Below are 12,915 nucleotides of genomic sequence, written 5' to 3'. Positions count from 1 at the left end.
TGTTATTTTTCTTGAGTGCCTACTGATGACACATGGGCCCATGTCATGTCAAAATCTGTAGATCTTTGCAGTTTTAAAGCATTTCATCACAGTATTTCATATTGCATCCATGCTAAAAGTTGTTATGGAGGTAAGGGCAGGACAGGAAGGAAAAAACTCATGGTAAAAGGTTCAGAGGCAGAAGTGATGGATAATGAGGAAAGGAGTTTACAGTTCAAATGGGATTTTGTTATTTTCTGTTGATTTCATTATGTGGTCTCCCTTTTCAATTACTACTCCCATGAGAAAAATAATTAAGAGTTTGCTGCATTTCTTGATAATTCATGGTATCAAAGTGCCTGTGGGGAAACAAGCATTCTTATACACTATTACTTGGAGTACAAATTGTTACCTCTTTAGAGGACAATTTTGCGATATCAAAATTTTTAGTACACATACTCTTTGCCCCAGTTATTCCATATTACTATAAACAGTAGCCAAAAGATGAAAAATTAATATCCATCAATGAGATATTGACTGGTTTAGTAAATTATGGTGTATTAATACAATGGGAAACTACACCAATGAGGGGGAAATGAGATTGAACTATATATCTTGACACAGACTAATCTCTAAGACACATTGTTTTGTGAAAAGATCAAGATCTAAGACAGTATGGACAGAATGCTACTATTTGGTTATAATATTTATTTGTACTCTTGTACATACCTAGGATATCTCTGGAAGGATATACAAATGCCTAGTGAGAACTGGTTGGGGGGCAGTGAGGGCTTAGGGATCAAAGATCAGAGGGACACATAATTTTCATCATATATCATTTTATATTCTTTGCATCTTTTACCATTTTTTACTATGTAATTTTTTATTTAAAAAGAGAACTTAGTGTTCTCTTTTAAAAGCTTCCTGTCTGATGTTTTCCTCTCTTTGATGTTCACAACTTCTTTACTGCTTAAAGAAATACACCTGCTTTACTTTCCAATGCAACATGCCTATTTTAAAATTAATGATTAAATTTCTAGTGTCTCTTTCATGAAAAAGATGTTTATCTTCTTCGTAACCAACACTGAATACATTTATTGAATATAAAAACAGAGCTTATAATGGATGAAGATGAGCATACAAGAATTAGGAAAATGAGTATATTGAAAACACAGCAATGAATTCAAAATCAGTAGGAATTCATCACCTCTACTTTTCCTTATCTTTTTGTGAAACTCTGTGGAGTTGTTTGTAAGTAGGTTCAGAGAGTTTGCCCGGGCTTAGATGAGAGTTGGGAAGCAGTGAGGAGCGGCACAGCTTTCTATTTGGCTGAAGAATACCACAGACGGCAGTGGAGGGAGTGTTGGTTCAGAGGATTTTAGTGGCCTCTACAACTTACTTCATTGTAAAATGGGCTGTTGGTTCCTTCTTTCACTGTGCTTTGCTTCTTTTCATCCCCGACCTCAATGATCACAACTGGATCAATGTTCTCACCCACCAGCTGTCGAGCCTCAGTGATGGTAATGGCAATCTGCAACACAAAGCAGTATGTGTGCACTATGGACTTTGCTGCTCATTCACCATTCACACAAGAACTGGGGAGGTTGGGCAGGAGGAGTCATTCACTTACTTGATAGTTTTGGGATCTGACTTCCCCATCATGGATCTTAGTCAACAGTTTTGATCTATTAAAAGAAAATTTAACATATTTGTTTCATTAAGTAAGAACATGTTTTAGATCCAATAAGCCATGATAATATTTTCCCGGGTATATCTAAGTGCTTTTTTTAAGATTTATTTATTTATTCATGAGAGAGAGAGAGGCAGAGACACAGACAGAGAGAGAAGCAGGCTCCTCACAGGGAGCCAGATGTGGGACTCAATCCCCAGACCTGGGATCATGCTCTGAGCCAAAGGCAGACGCTCAACCACTGAACCACATCCCAGGCATCCCACATCTAAGTGCTTTTATTTATACTGTATCATACATTCTCTCTCCATCTCTGGAGGAGATAAATGTAAATGAGCAAGTGACTTAACCTCTCTATGACTCAGTTTTTCAGTCCTCAAAATTGAGCTAATAATAGCATTTACCACATGAGGTAAAGTTTTGATATAATGCAATGTAATGATATAATGCATGTAAAGTTTTAACCCAGGGCTTAGCAAGAATAAATGTCAAGTCTTATGGTGAGTATGATTATCAGTATCATTTATCTTTTATTTTACAGAATGAGAAACTGAGATGCCTCAGAAAGTCAGTGGCAGAGCTGGGTCTATATAAAGATCTCCCTTATGTCTTGTCTCATCCTATTCGCAAGACTCCTTTGCCATTTCTCTTTTTTTTTTAAGATTTTATTTATTTATTCATGAGAGACATAGAGAGAGAGAGAAAGAGGCAGAGACACAGGCAGAGGGAGAAGCAGGATCCATGCAGGGAGCCCGACATGGGACTCGATCACAGGACTCCAGGATCATGCCCTGGGCTGAAGGCGGCGCAAAATCGCTGAGCCACCCGGGCTGCCCTCCTTTGCCATTTCTAGTAGATATAATAACCCTGAGTTTTGTGATTGCTTATGAAAAAAATTAGTAAAAGAGAAAATTGGAAAGAATGACCAAGATGCCATCTTGGTGAGATTTCACATTCTAGGGGATTTCATTTATCTGAACTGTCGTAAGTAATTGGAAACAGATGTGCAACACCTGGGCATTTAGAAACTGGGTAGTAGTAAAAAGAGGTAAAGAATTTCTGTCATCATCAAGGTGGCAATGGGTGGGAAATAAATGAGCTTGCGTTCCTATTGAATTTTATTCTCTTGCCTTCTGATGATACCATCTTGCAATTTGACTTCATTCCATTTCTGATTATAATTGAGTCTAGTGGAGAACAGAGTAAGCTAGTAAAAAAATCTCAAAGCTTTGAAGTCAGACTGAATTAAAATAAAATTAAAATATTTTTAATATTAAAAATTAAAATTTTTTTCCCAATTTCATGATATTACCCTTAATTTCTTCATCTGAAAGTGGAAATAACAATTCCTACCATATAGGGTTGCTCTAAGGATTAAAGGAAATAATGCTTCTAGGGAAGTGTAGATTTCAAAAGGTATATATATCCATTAATAAAATGGCAAATTCATACTGACCATTTACACAGAGAAAGCCCTGTGTTCTCAGAGGAAGTACAGATGAATGGCCAGCAGCCTGGCCCTTATAAACCTAGCAACCCATCCCAAAGACAGAGGACCAAAGCATATCAAGAAAGAACTAGAAAATGTAAAATGTGTTGTAGAAAAAAATGTGATACAGGTTCAAAGAAGAGAAACATTCCTGAGATCCAGGTAAGCAACAGACTTTACTGCAGAGATTGGATGTTATGAGTGATCGGATGTCATGAGCATTAGTTGGTGGGTAGAATTTCAACTGATGCAGAATGAAAAATAAAAAGTCTACTCCTTTTTTTCTCCTGCCTTCCTCCATTCAGTGCTGTTATTCTGGTGAGATAATCACAAGGGATCCTTTTAAGGATATTTAAAAATAATTGAAATCCTGATTCAGGGGACTTCGGGGGCCATGATTGTCATGGTGCAGTATAGGGGGAAGGGATACTGCAGTGAGTATATGCATACAAATTCATGTCTCCTTTTAAGAGGCAACCTCTCAGCTATCACGATCTCTGATTTCCAGGTCTTTCTCAAGCCCTCTGCCCCTTACACATATCTACTATGTACCATCCTGTCGCAGCCCAGTTATAACAATTCAGGGTCTGCCACACAGCGAAGCACTAATTTGCTAGTAAGAATTCTGAGTGGAAATAGAAGGGAGTGCATGAGGAATTACCATGAGTAAGAAATTGACATAAACAAATATGGTGGACTGGAGACATTGCTAGCCACAACTATTAGCTTCCTTGGATCCATGCTCTTTGCCTTGTAACTTGTAGTCTCTCATTCTGACATGGGCTGGACTTGTGACTTGCAATGGCCAATAGAATGCAGCAGAAATGAGTTTTGCTAGTTCCAAGCATAGGCTCAAGAGACTTTGTGTACTTCCAACTCCTTCTTCCTTCTCTTGGAACTCTGCCATCACTGCCATTGGAATAAGCTTGGACTAGCCTGCTAGAGGATCTGATGTCATATGGAGGAGAGTGCAGTGGTTCCAACTGGAGCAATCCTAGACCAGCCTACCACCAGCCAACCCTCAAACTAAAATCAGTATAGTTACCAAATGAACAGACACACACATGAGTGATGGGTCTATAACTGTCTGGAACCAATAAAACTAACCAACTAACTCATAGATTCATAAGTAATAATACATCCTTGTATTAAGCCTCTGAGTTTGGGCTTGTTACACATCAAGCACTGGTAAATAACAGCAAATCACATGTATAAGGCCAGTCTATTCCAACTTTTTGTTGGGTAGTATCAACATTTGGGACAAACACAAAGCTGAGATATCTGGCACCTTGATGAATGAAAGAGCAGGTGAGGGACAGGTCTTGAGTCTGTCTCCTGGTGTTGCTGTCATTCTTGAATTATGAGGCACAAGAGGACCTTAACTCAGGATATTTAAGACCAGAGCTGGTAGAGCTGGGCCCCTGACCTGCTGGAGGCTGACCAGTATCTAGAGGCCAGCACTGCCATAGAGGAAACTGAGTAAACACAGACTTCTGTCTTCCCATCTTTGTCTCCTTGCAGACAATGACCAGGTTTTACTCTCTATTCCTCAGATCCCACAGGGTATCTTCACAAGGGAGGTGCTCAGTAGTGTGTGCTGGCTGCATGAAGCAACACTGTACCTTCTCTTTGGAGGAGCTGAAGGGATAGAAGTGGCAGATTCATGATCACAAATAAAACCTCCTCCAAGTCCTTCCTGGTGAGAAGGCCCCTCCTGTGGTGCCTCTGCTTCACTTTCGCCATCTAGAGAAGCAAACACAGGAAGAAAACTCTGTCAATTATGATATACAGTGATGATCTGGGCCTCAACTGTCCAGCACTATGCCATGACCATAAGGGGTCCAAGGAGACTATAAGATAATCCCTGCCAGCATGAAACTTAATATCTCACTGGCAGAAAAGACAGGCATATACTTTAATTTTTCTTTAAAAAAAATCATCTTCTGCTTCCAAAGAAAAGTAAACTTATATACATGGTATTGTGGAAAGAAAACTGGATTAGGAGTTTAAAGACAGGCTTTCAAGTTATGACCTTGCCACAGTGGACCTTGAGATAGGTGTATTTATTACCTCTGAACCTCATCGGTAAAATTTAATGGGCATAAGAATCACCTGGGAAGGGACACCTGGGTGGCTCAGTGGTTGAGCATTGGCCTTCAGCTCAGGGCGTGATCCTGGAGACTCAGGATCGAGTCCCACATCGGGCTCCCTGCATGGAGCCTGCTTCTCTCTCTGCTTGTATCTTTGCCTCTCTCTCTCTCTATGTCTCTCATGAATAAATAAATAAAATATTAAGAAAAAAATAATCACCTGGGAAGTTGTTGAAATGCAGATTCTGATTCAGTAGGTCTGGGGTGGAGCTGGAGCTCAAAGAATCTGCATTTCTAATAGCAATGTCCCATGTAGGTCTGTTCCTGATTGTTTGAGGGCCAATTTTGAGTAAAACCTAGGACACCTAGGTTGAATTATATTCGCCAAAGACCTCGGGTCCTAGTCCCTAGAACCTGTAAATGTTACTTTGGAAAAGGGTCTTTGCAGATGTAATTAAATTAAGGATTTACAATGAGGAGATTATCCTGGATTATATAGGTGGGTCCTAGTTACAATCATATGTATCGTTAGAAGAGGGAGGCAGAGAACAGAAGAATGCAATGTGATCACAAGACGGAGATGGGACAGATGCCACCACAGCCATCAGAAGATGGAAGAGGCAGGAATCAGATACTCTTGAAGGTGTGGAGCCCTGCCAATATTTTGATTTTGGCCCGGTGATACTGATTATGAATTTCCGGTCTCCATTACTATGAGAAAATTAATGTGGGTTATTTTGTAGTCATTTATTATGGCAGCCACAGGAAATGAATGCACTAGTGTCTAGAAAATTTAAATGAATGGATAGTAAACATACTCTTTAGACCTCCTCTTCCTCTACTGAGGGATCCTGATTTAATTGATCTGGGATTTCACCTGGATGTCAGTTTTTTTTTAAATTCCCCAGGTGATTCTAATGTGTAGCAAGGCCTAAGAAGCATTTCTCGGTCAGGTTTTTGCCAAAAACCAAAGAGTGAGTGGAATACTCTTATGCCCTAAGAGACTGCACGGTACAGCTCAAAACCCTGACTCCAAAAGTTAGGGGGGAAATCCCAGTTCTGCTGCTTTATGGCTTGGGGCAAGTTACTTAACTTCTCTCAGCCTTGTTGTCCTCATCAATAAAGCCAGGCAAAGCCAATGTTACCTACCTCACAGAGGTGTTATCTTCCTATTGCCTATTTTCTTTATGGCACTTTTCTCAACCTGTAATGCAGTTACCATCTCAGATCCCAAGAGATAAAAGATGCTCCTGCCAGAACAGGATGATTTGAGGCCTTTTTTGTTTTGTTTGTTTGTTTGTTTGTTTGTTTGTTTTGAGAAAAAGAAAGTGGAGAGAGGCAAAGAGAGAGGGAGAGAGAATCTCTTAAGCAGGCTCCCTGCTGAGTACAGAGCCTGATGCAGGGCTCAACCCCCTGACCCTGAGATCATGACCTGAACAAAAATCAAGAGTCAGAGGCTTAACCGACTGCACCACCCAAGTGCCCCTGAGGACTTTTGAAAAAGGTGTGGGTGCCAGAAAATCACAAAGGGTTGTGCAGCTAGCTTTCCAGGGCTCACAGCAGCCAAGCTGTTTCTGTTTGGAGGCCTCCAAAATGAGGTGAGACAGCAGTTACCAGAACCTGGGAAGAGAGGAAGTCAGGTTCATTTGGCTTCCTTACGAGGAGCAGCAACCACCCTTCAGTGGAGGGACACATCCAACCACCGGACCTGACCTCACACTCCTCCCTCCCTCATACTTCCTGCTGGGGGTCCTCCCTGGGGAAAGGACTTGGGTTCTGTGTCAATACAGGTCAGCCTCCTGGGACCAAGAACAGGTGGAAAAGAGTGGAGAATTGATTTGGAAAGGCAAACGGAAGAGTTCTACACAGGGCTATCCTCCCTCTAAACTACCTGAGTTCACCATTTATACCAGAATCTAGCACAGGACCCAGTACTCAGTGGACAGTCCATTAGCATTTGTTGAGTAAATGAATGAATGGCTGATCTTGGGAGATACCCAATAACTTTGTTAGGTAACTAATTAATGGATGGGTTAGGACCATTGGGATTTTATGAAATTAAGACATAGCCACTATGCCTCAGATACGTGGATATGAGAGCCACTTTGAGAGTTTCCAAATGCTTCGTCCAGCTAAGCCTTAACTTCCCAGGCCAGGCCAAAAAGGAGAGACCAAAGTGTACTCAGTTCTATTGACTTTGTTTTGTCAGTCTCTTACAGTGGAAATCCCTGGCCAGCAGGATGAATGCTATTTACTTTCTAGGAGGGGCCTGATTCCCCTCTGCCCTGTTTGCCTTGTGGGCTAAAGACTAATCAGAATGAGCCATGGGAACCAGCTTTTCTGAAATGCTTCAGGTTGACTGATCTAAATTTCCACCAGCTTGTACTCTCCTCCTCTGTGTGGTCACTAGAGGCTCCTAACTGGAGGCTGACCCATGGAGTAGGAAAACTCAGGCTCTTGTGTAAGATTGACTTCTGCTCAGGAGCCACCTTCTCCACTTACTAGCTGCGTGACTTTGGGCAAGCACTCAACCTCTCTGCACCTCTACTGTAAAATAGGGGCAAAGGATCCTACATTTCAGAGTCATGAGTGATGCATGTCAACTAAAAAGCAGCAGGGACTTATTAAGTGTGTAATAAACATCATTTTTCATGACATCCTGAAAGTAAAGGACTATCTTATTCAACCTTGTGCCCAGGATCTACTCCAGTGGCCTAATTTCAAGGACACCAGAAAAGACCTAAAAAGCCTTTCCCAATTACTCCCTGATACCTTCAATCTGACTGAACAGACAAGTACTTCTATTAAGCTTTAAGCCTTGTGCTCACTTAAAATGCCTCTCTCATCCCATCCAAGGATGACTTCATCGTTATTACCAACACTTTAGTATGACTAAGTTTCCACAGGTTTTTATTGTAATACTAGGTTATTTGTGAGGGCAGGAAGTGGAGTTGGGGGAGATAGACATGTAACTACAAGACACCCATAGTGACAGCAGTGAAAAGTGGAGGAGGCAAGAAGACAAGAAGGGTGAAGATAAAGCAAACCCACTGCACCATTTTGGTTTAGAAGTGGTTCAGAAAGCTGGCCTTGAACTGGTTGTTGTCAGAGCCACTCAGCAGAAGCCTCTAGAAGACCACTAAAGAACTGCCCATCAGGAGTGGTTAATCCTATTTGACTCAACAAACAGGTGTGTCTACCTGATGCCAGGCCTGGCCCCACTAATACAGTTCACACTGTAACTTGGGGATTCATTTGCTCTTTTGAAGAAGCAAGTAGCCCATTCTGAGGGCAAAAAGTCAGACATCCAGGACTCACATCCCAATGCCACTGCCTTCTGGCTCTGTGCTCCTAGTCTCGGGAGGGATTCTGGGTCTATGCAGCCACACAGGGTCCTGTGATCTAAAGGACTTCACTGCACTTGGCTCAATACTCTGCTATTGCCATCCAGAAATTTAATAATTTCATAACAATGGCTTTGCATTTTCATTTTTCACTGTGCCTTGCTAATTTGGCAGCTGTCCTTCCCATCCTTTACTTACTCTTTCTGTATCTCAGCAAACTCACTTGCAAAAACACCCACTGGTAGGATGATGGTGGGATCAAATGAGACAATAAATGTAAAGCCTCTCCTATAGCAGCTGCTGTCCTCACTCTTATCTTTTAAAATCTAACTGGATCCTCTCTGTGGCAGGTTGAGGTTAGCCCAGCAACCCCCATCATGCCCACTTGACAGAGGGAGAAGCTGAGAATCACAACTGTGTCGTGACTATCCTGGACCCCAAGCAAATTAGGACAGAAACAGGAGCTTGAACCTTGCCACTGCCTTCCCTTGAGGTCCTCTTCCATGACCCACCAGGTATCCACCCCACTCCTATTGGGTCCAGTGACCAGGTGACCAGCTGCACTGGGGCGGTGCTGTACCTGTGACCATCAGGCCCTGAAGACCCAGCAGGCAGCACACTTCCCACTTCACTCCCACAGAGGGACAGCTCCATTCTCAGCCAAAGATGGGTTAGCTCTGTGAGACCTGTGGGTCCCAGGGTAGTGATTATCCCCACCCCCAAAGCCTCACCTTGGGCAGCCTTATTGGCTAGGATTAACCCCTTCTCTGCTTTCTTCTTCCTCTTCTTCAGCTTGAGCCCAAACATCCCTTTTCTGAAAAGAAAAAGAAAACTAAACAACCCTGTAATAGTAACTTTGAGTCATTCAGAGAGAGGAGAAAATAAACACACACACACACACCTCTCTCTCTCTCTCTCTCTCTCTCTCTCTCTCAATGTGAGTTCTCCTGGAAGCTGACCAGCCTCCTCTTCCACCCTGGATGGGGATCAAAAGACAAGAGTCAGGATGACCCAACAAACTCTTTAGATAGCTCTGCATTGGCAGAAACCATAAAGCCCCACCAGAAATCATGGGGCCCACCTAGAACTTAAATGGGCCAGAATATGAATACAAATAGCTCCAGCTAGAATTTTGCTGTTTCTTCTCACTTACCTGTACCAGGTACTCAAAATTAATAACATCACTTAATCAGCACAACAACCCTCTCTTACCCATCATATAGATAAAAAGGCAAGACCCAGAGAGGGTAGGTAGTGTTTCTGAGGCCCCACAGCTCTGAATGTCAGAACTAACTACCACAGGAACCTAGGCTCTAATCAGTGGACGCCCTGAGTAGGTTCCTGTGAGCAGAGTGAACACCCTCTCTAGAGCCAGGCTCTCAGACCACTTCCAAGGTCAAGAGACCCTGGGACTTACTGAGGACCCACCAGTGCACTGCTCAGCTGACACATGGTATGTGCCCAGAATATCAACTACTACTATTATTGTCATTAAAGCTACTTGGGGCCTCCTTCTACCCCAGGAAAGGGCCTTGCTCCTCTGTCTTGACAGACAACAGAAGCATTCTGGACACTCCTCCTGAGAGAATCCTTTTCTGGAGTTGAGGGACTGAACATTGGATGGAAGGATGGATGGATCCAGTACAGAAGAAAGTCCTGGCCTTGAGTCAGGCAGCTGGTGAGCTGGCCCTTGGGGAATGGAGAAGGAAGAACAAGGACAGAGCAGAGGGGAGGGCAGCAAACCCTCCCCAGGAACATTCTGCAGTCCCGGAACAATGTGAGGGAAGTGTGGAGGGCCATCGAACTTATCCAGTGTGTCTACAGATATACAACTCATGAAGCGCTAAGACCAGGGGACTCCATAGCAGTCTATCTGGGCTCTGGTCCCAGTACTAACTATGCAGACTTAACCTTCTGCATGTTAGGGTCTTCACGCATAAGATGAGATAAGAAATGTAAAGCATTTAGCACAGTAGCTGGAACACACTGGTTGCTCAATAAATGTTAGTTATTCTTGTTAGTATTGTAAAGGGTAAGATTAGGACCAATGAGTGGAAGCTACTAGGTGACAGAAGTTCACTCCATTTCTTTCTTTCCTTATTTGTTGACTTATTCTTTTTATGTCCTGCCTTAATTCAACTGAGGATTAAGGAGCCCTCCACATTGGTATTGTCTGAACAGTGAAATGGATTGCATTGAGTGGAAGTGAGCTCTCTGTTCCTGGAGGTGTACAAGCAAGGCTTGGGGACCACTGGGAAAAAGATGTTGTAGAGAAAACAAACATCAGAAGATGGGGACTGGTTTATGAGATCTTGGAAATCTTTTAAGACCCCGAGATACTGTAGAATGGAAATAATGGGCTCTGGAAGCCCCCAGACATGGATGGATTGGGCAAAGCACAGTACTCCTTGAGTCTCAGTTTCCCCATGGGTATAAATCTATGGAAATAAATAATAAGGTACCTAGTTTACAGAATTATGAGGATAAAATGAGGTGAAGTAAGCAAAGCCCTGAAGGCAGTTCCTAATATATAGAAAGTGCTGGAATGTGTCCTTTCTGGAGGTACCATTTCCCCCTCTGATTTGCCATCATCTGTGATGCAAATCATTCTAAGTTTCCCAAGAATCTCAGGAGAACATACACAAGGAGGATTTCCCTCTTCTGAACTTTCTTAAAGGCAGCTTCCAATAACTTTCCTTTTTTGAAAAGACCGTTACCAAACAGAAGGCCAAGTCCAGAACCTTCCAAACCCTGACTTGCCATTGTAGTGTCCAAAGGCTCCATGCCATGACCATTTGTGGATGGCCTCAGCATTCTGAGTCTCCCATCGAGCAGCCAGTAACAGGTTACTGATGAGGGCAGAGGCAGAGAGAAAATTGGGTACCCTTGCCTCTCTGGAACCGGAACCTCTGTCCTGCTGACCATTAGGGGCACTCAGGGAGTTTAAAAGATGCCGGTGTCTGGAACCATTTTTAGAGATTTGTAATTGCTTTGGAAAAGAACCAGTGCTGAGAATCCCTGCTGTAGGCACAGCTCAGACTCAGCTACCAAGGAAGCCAGAGAGCCTTCCAGTAATGCCCAATGGATTTACCACCGGCTCAGCTCTCCTGGATGGGTTGATATTTGTTCCACAAACACACAAGGTTGTTTGCCTGAAACCCTGAGTCAGTCATCAAGGGCACTTCCAGCATGATTCCCGGCATGAAAGACCTCTTGATGAAAATTGATTTTTCCTCCTCAGCCCCGTGACATCTGCAGTAGAGAGAAGGCATGGCTCACTAGCCTAGAATAACCGTGCCACTGGCAGATTGGGCAGCAGAGAGTGAGCTGACGAGAGAAGATAGCTCATAGGCCTGCTTGTACCGCTTGCTGGGTCTCGAATTTAGGACCGGATACTTAACCCAGATGAGCATGTTTCATTACCATGTGATACGAAGGCATTTTTTACCCAATTCAGAGGGAGGCATCGAAGCAGGAAACAAGGCTTGGAAAGTATAAAACATGCTACAAGCTCCTGTATTACAACATCGATGATACGGAAATGTGCTACAATATTCCCCTAAGTTTAATATTTTTTTTAGTTTAATATTTTTTAAAACTGTATTAACTCTCTATGTGCCAGGAGCACCACTTGACACATGCTACCTCCCAGGATTCTCGTAACATACCACCATGCCGATGCTATTATTTCCCATTTTTACAAATGAGAGGTTGTCAAGGGGTTTCTAGCCAGTATATTGGGATCAGCCAATAAATTAGGAAGGAAGTTTCCAGGGCAGAGGCCATCAAACCCCTTTCCCCTACTCAGTACTCTGAGGATTCCAGCATGGGAACCTCTCTCACTTCATAAAAAGGATGGGGCTCTCTGGTTTCAGATCACCTGAATATCCTCCCAGGACCACCCCAAGATAAGTCAAGACACACAGAAACCCCCATACCAACCTGGTTTCCTCAGGGTGAAAGCTACCATGACTCCGATATCTGTATCCAAACAATGAGAGTGTTAAACAGTGCACGTGTGAGGCTCGCTTTAGTACATCTGTTCCAGGTGACGTCACTCCAGGAAGCCCTACAGGAGGCAGTCAGCCGGGCACATAGAAAGGGCTCGACAACTAAAGTTTGGGTCTCATCTCTGCCATCTCTAACTATGCCAGTGGGGCTGGCCATGGGACTTCTCAGAGCTTTGGGCTCCTCTTCTGCAGAAAGTGGCAATAAAGTTAACTCTGCTTTTCTCATGGGATGTTATATATATGACCTCACTGAGTGCTCATGCCGAACTGTTAGGAGTTCTACAAATAACTAATTTCATCTCATGCCCATGGC

The 12,915-nt window shown here is 43.0% G+C and overlaps 1 protein-coding gene across 1 annotated transcript in view; it reads right to left on the bottom strand.

Moving 5' to 3' along the window:
• Positions 1–9,399, bottom strand: part of FER1L6 (fer-1 like family member 6) — a 115,496-nt gene extending 106,097 nt beyond the window's left edge. Inside the window, exons 1-4 of the mRNA XM_055314259.1 lie at positions 9,324–9,399; positions 4,781–4,901; positions 1,610–1,664; positions 1,379–1,510 (exon numbers count right to left, since the gene is read on the bottom strand). Coding sequence (XP_055170234.1) covers positions 1,379–1,510; positions 1,610–1,664; positions 4,781–4,901; positions 9,324–9,399 — 384 coding nt within the window. The remainder of the gene's footprint in view (positions 1–1,378; positions 1,511–1,609; positions 1,665–4,780; positions 4,902–9,323) is intronic.
• Between the last annotated feature and the right edge of the window lie 3,516 nt (positions 9,400–12,915).

Source organism: Nyctereutes procyonoides, unplaced genomic scaffold (genome assembly GCF_905146905.1).
Source record: "Nyctereutes procyonoides isolate TBG_1078 unplaced genomic scaffold, NYPRO_anot_genome, whole genome shotgun sequence".
Taxonomy (NCBI): Eukaryota; Metazoa; Chordata; class Mammalia; order Carnivora; family Canidae; genus Nyctereutes; species Nyctereutes procyonoides.
Note: the sequence above shows the minus strand (reverse complement) of the source record. Positions and strands in the feature narration are given on the sequence as shown.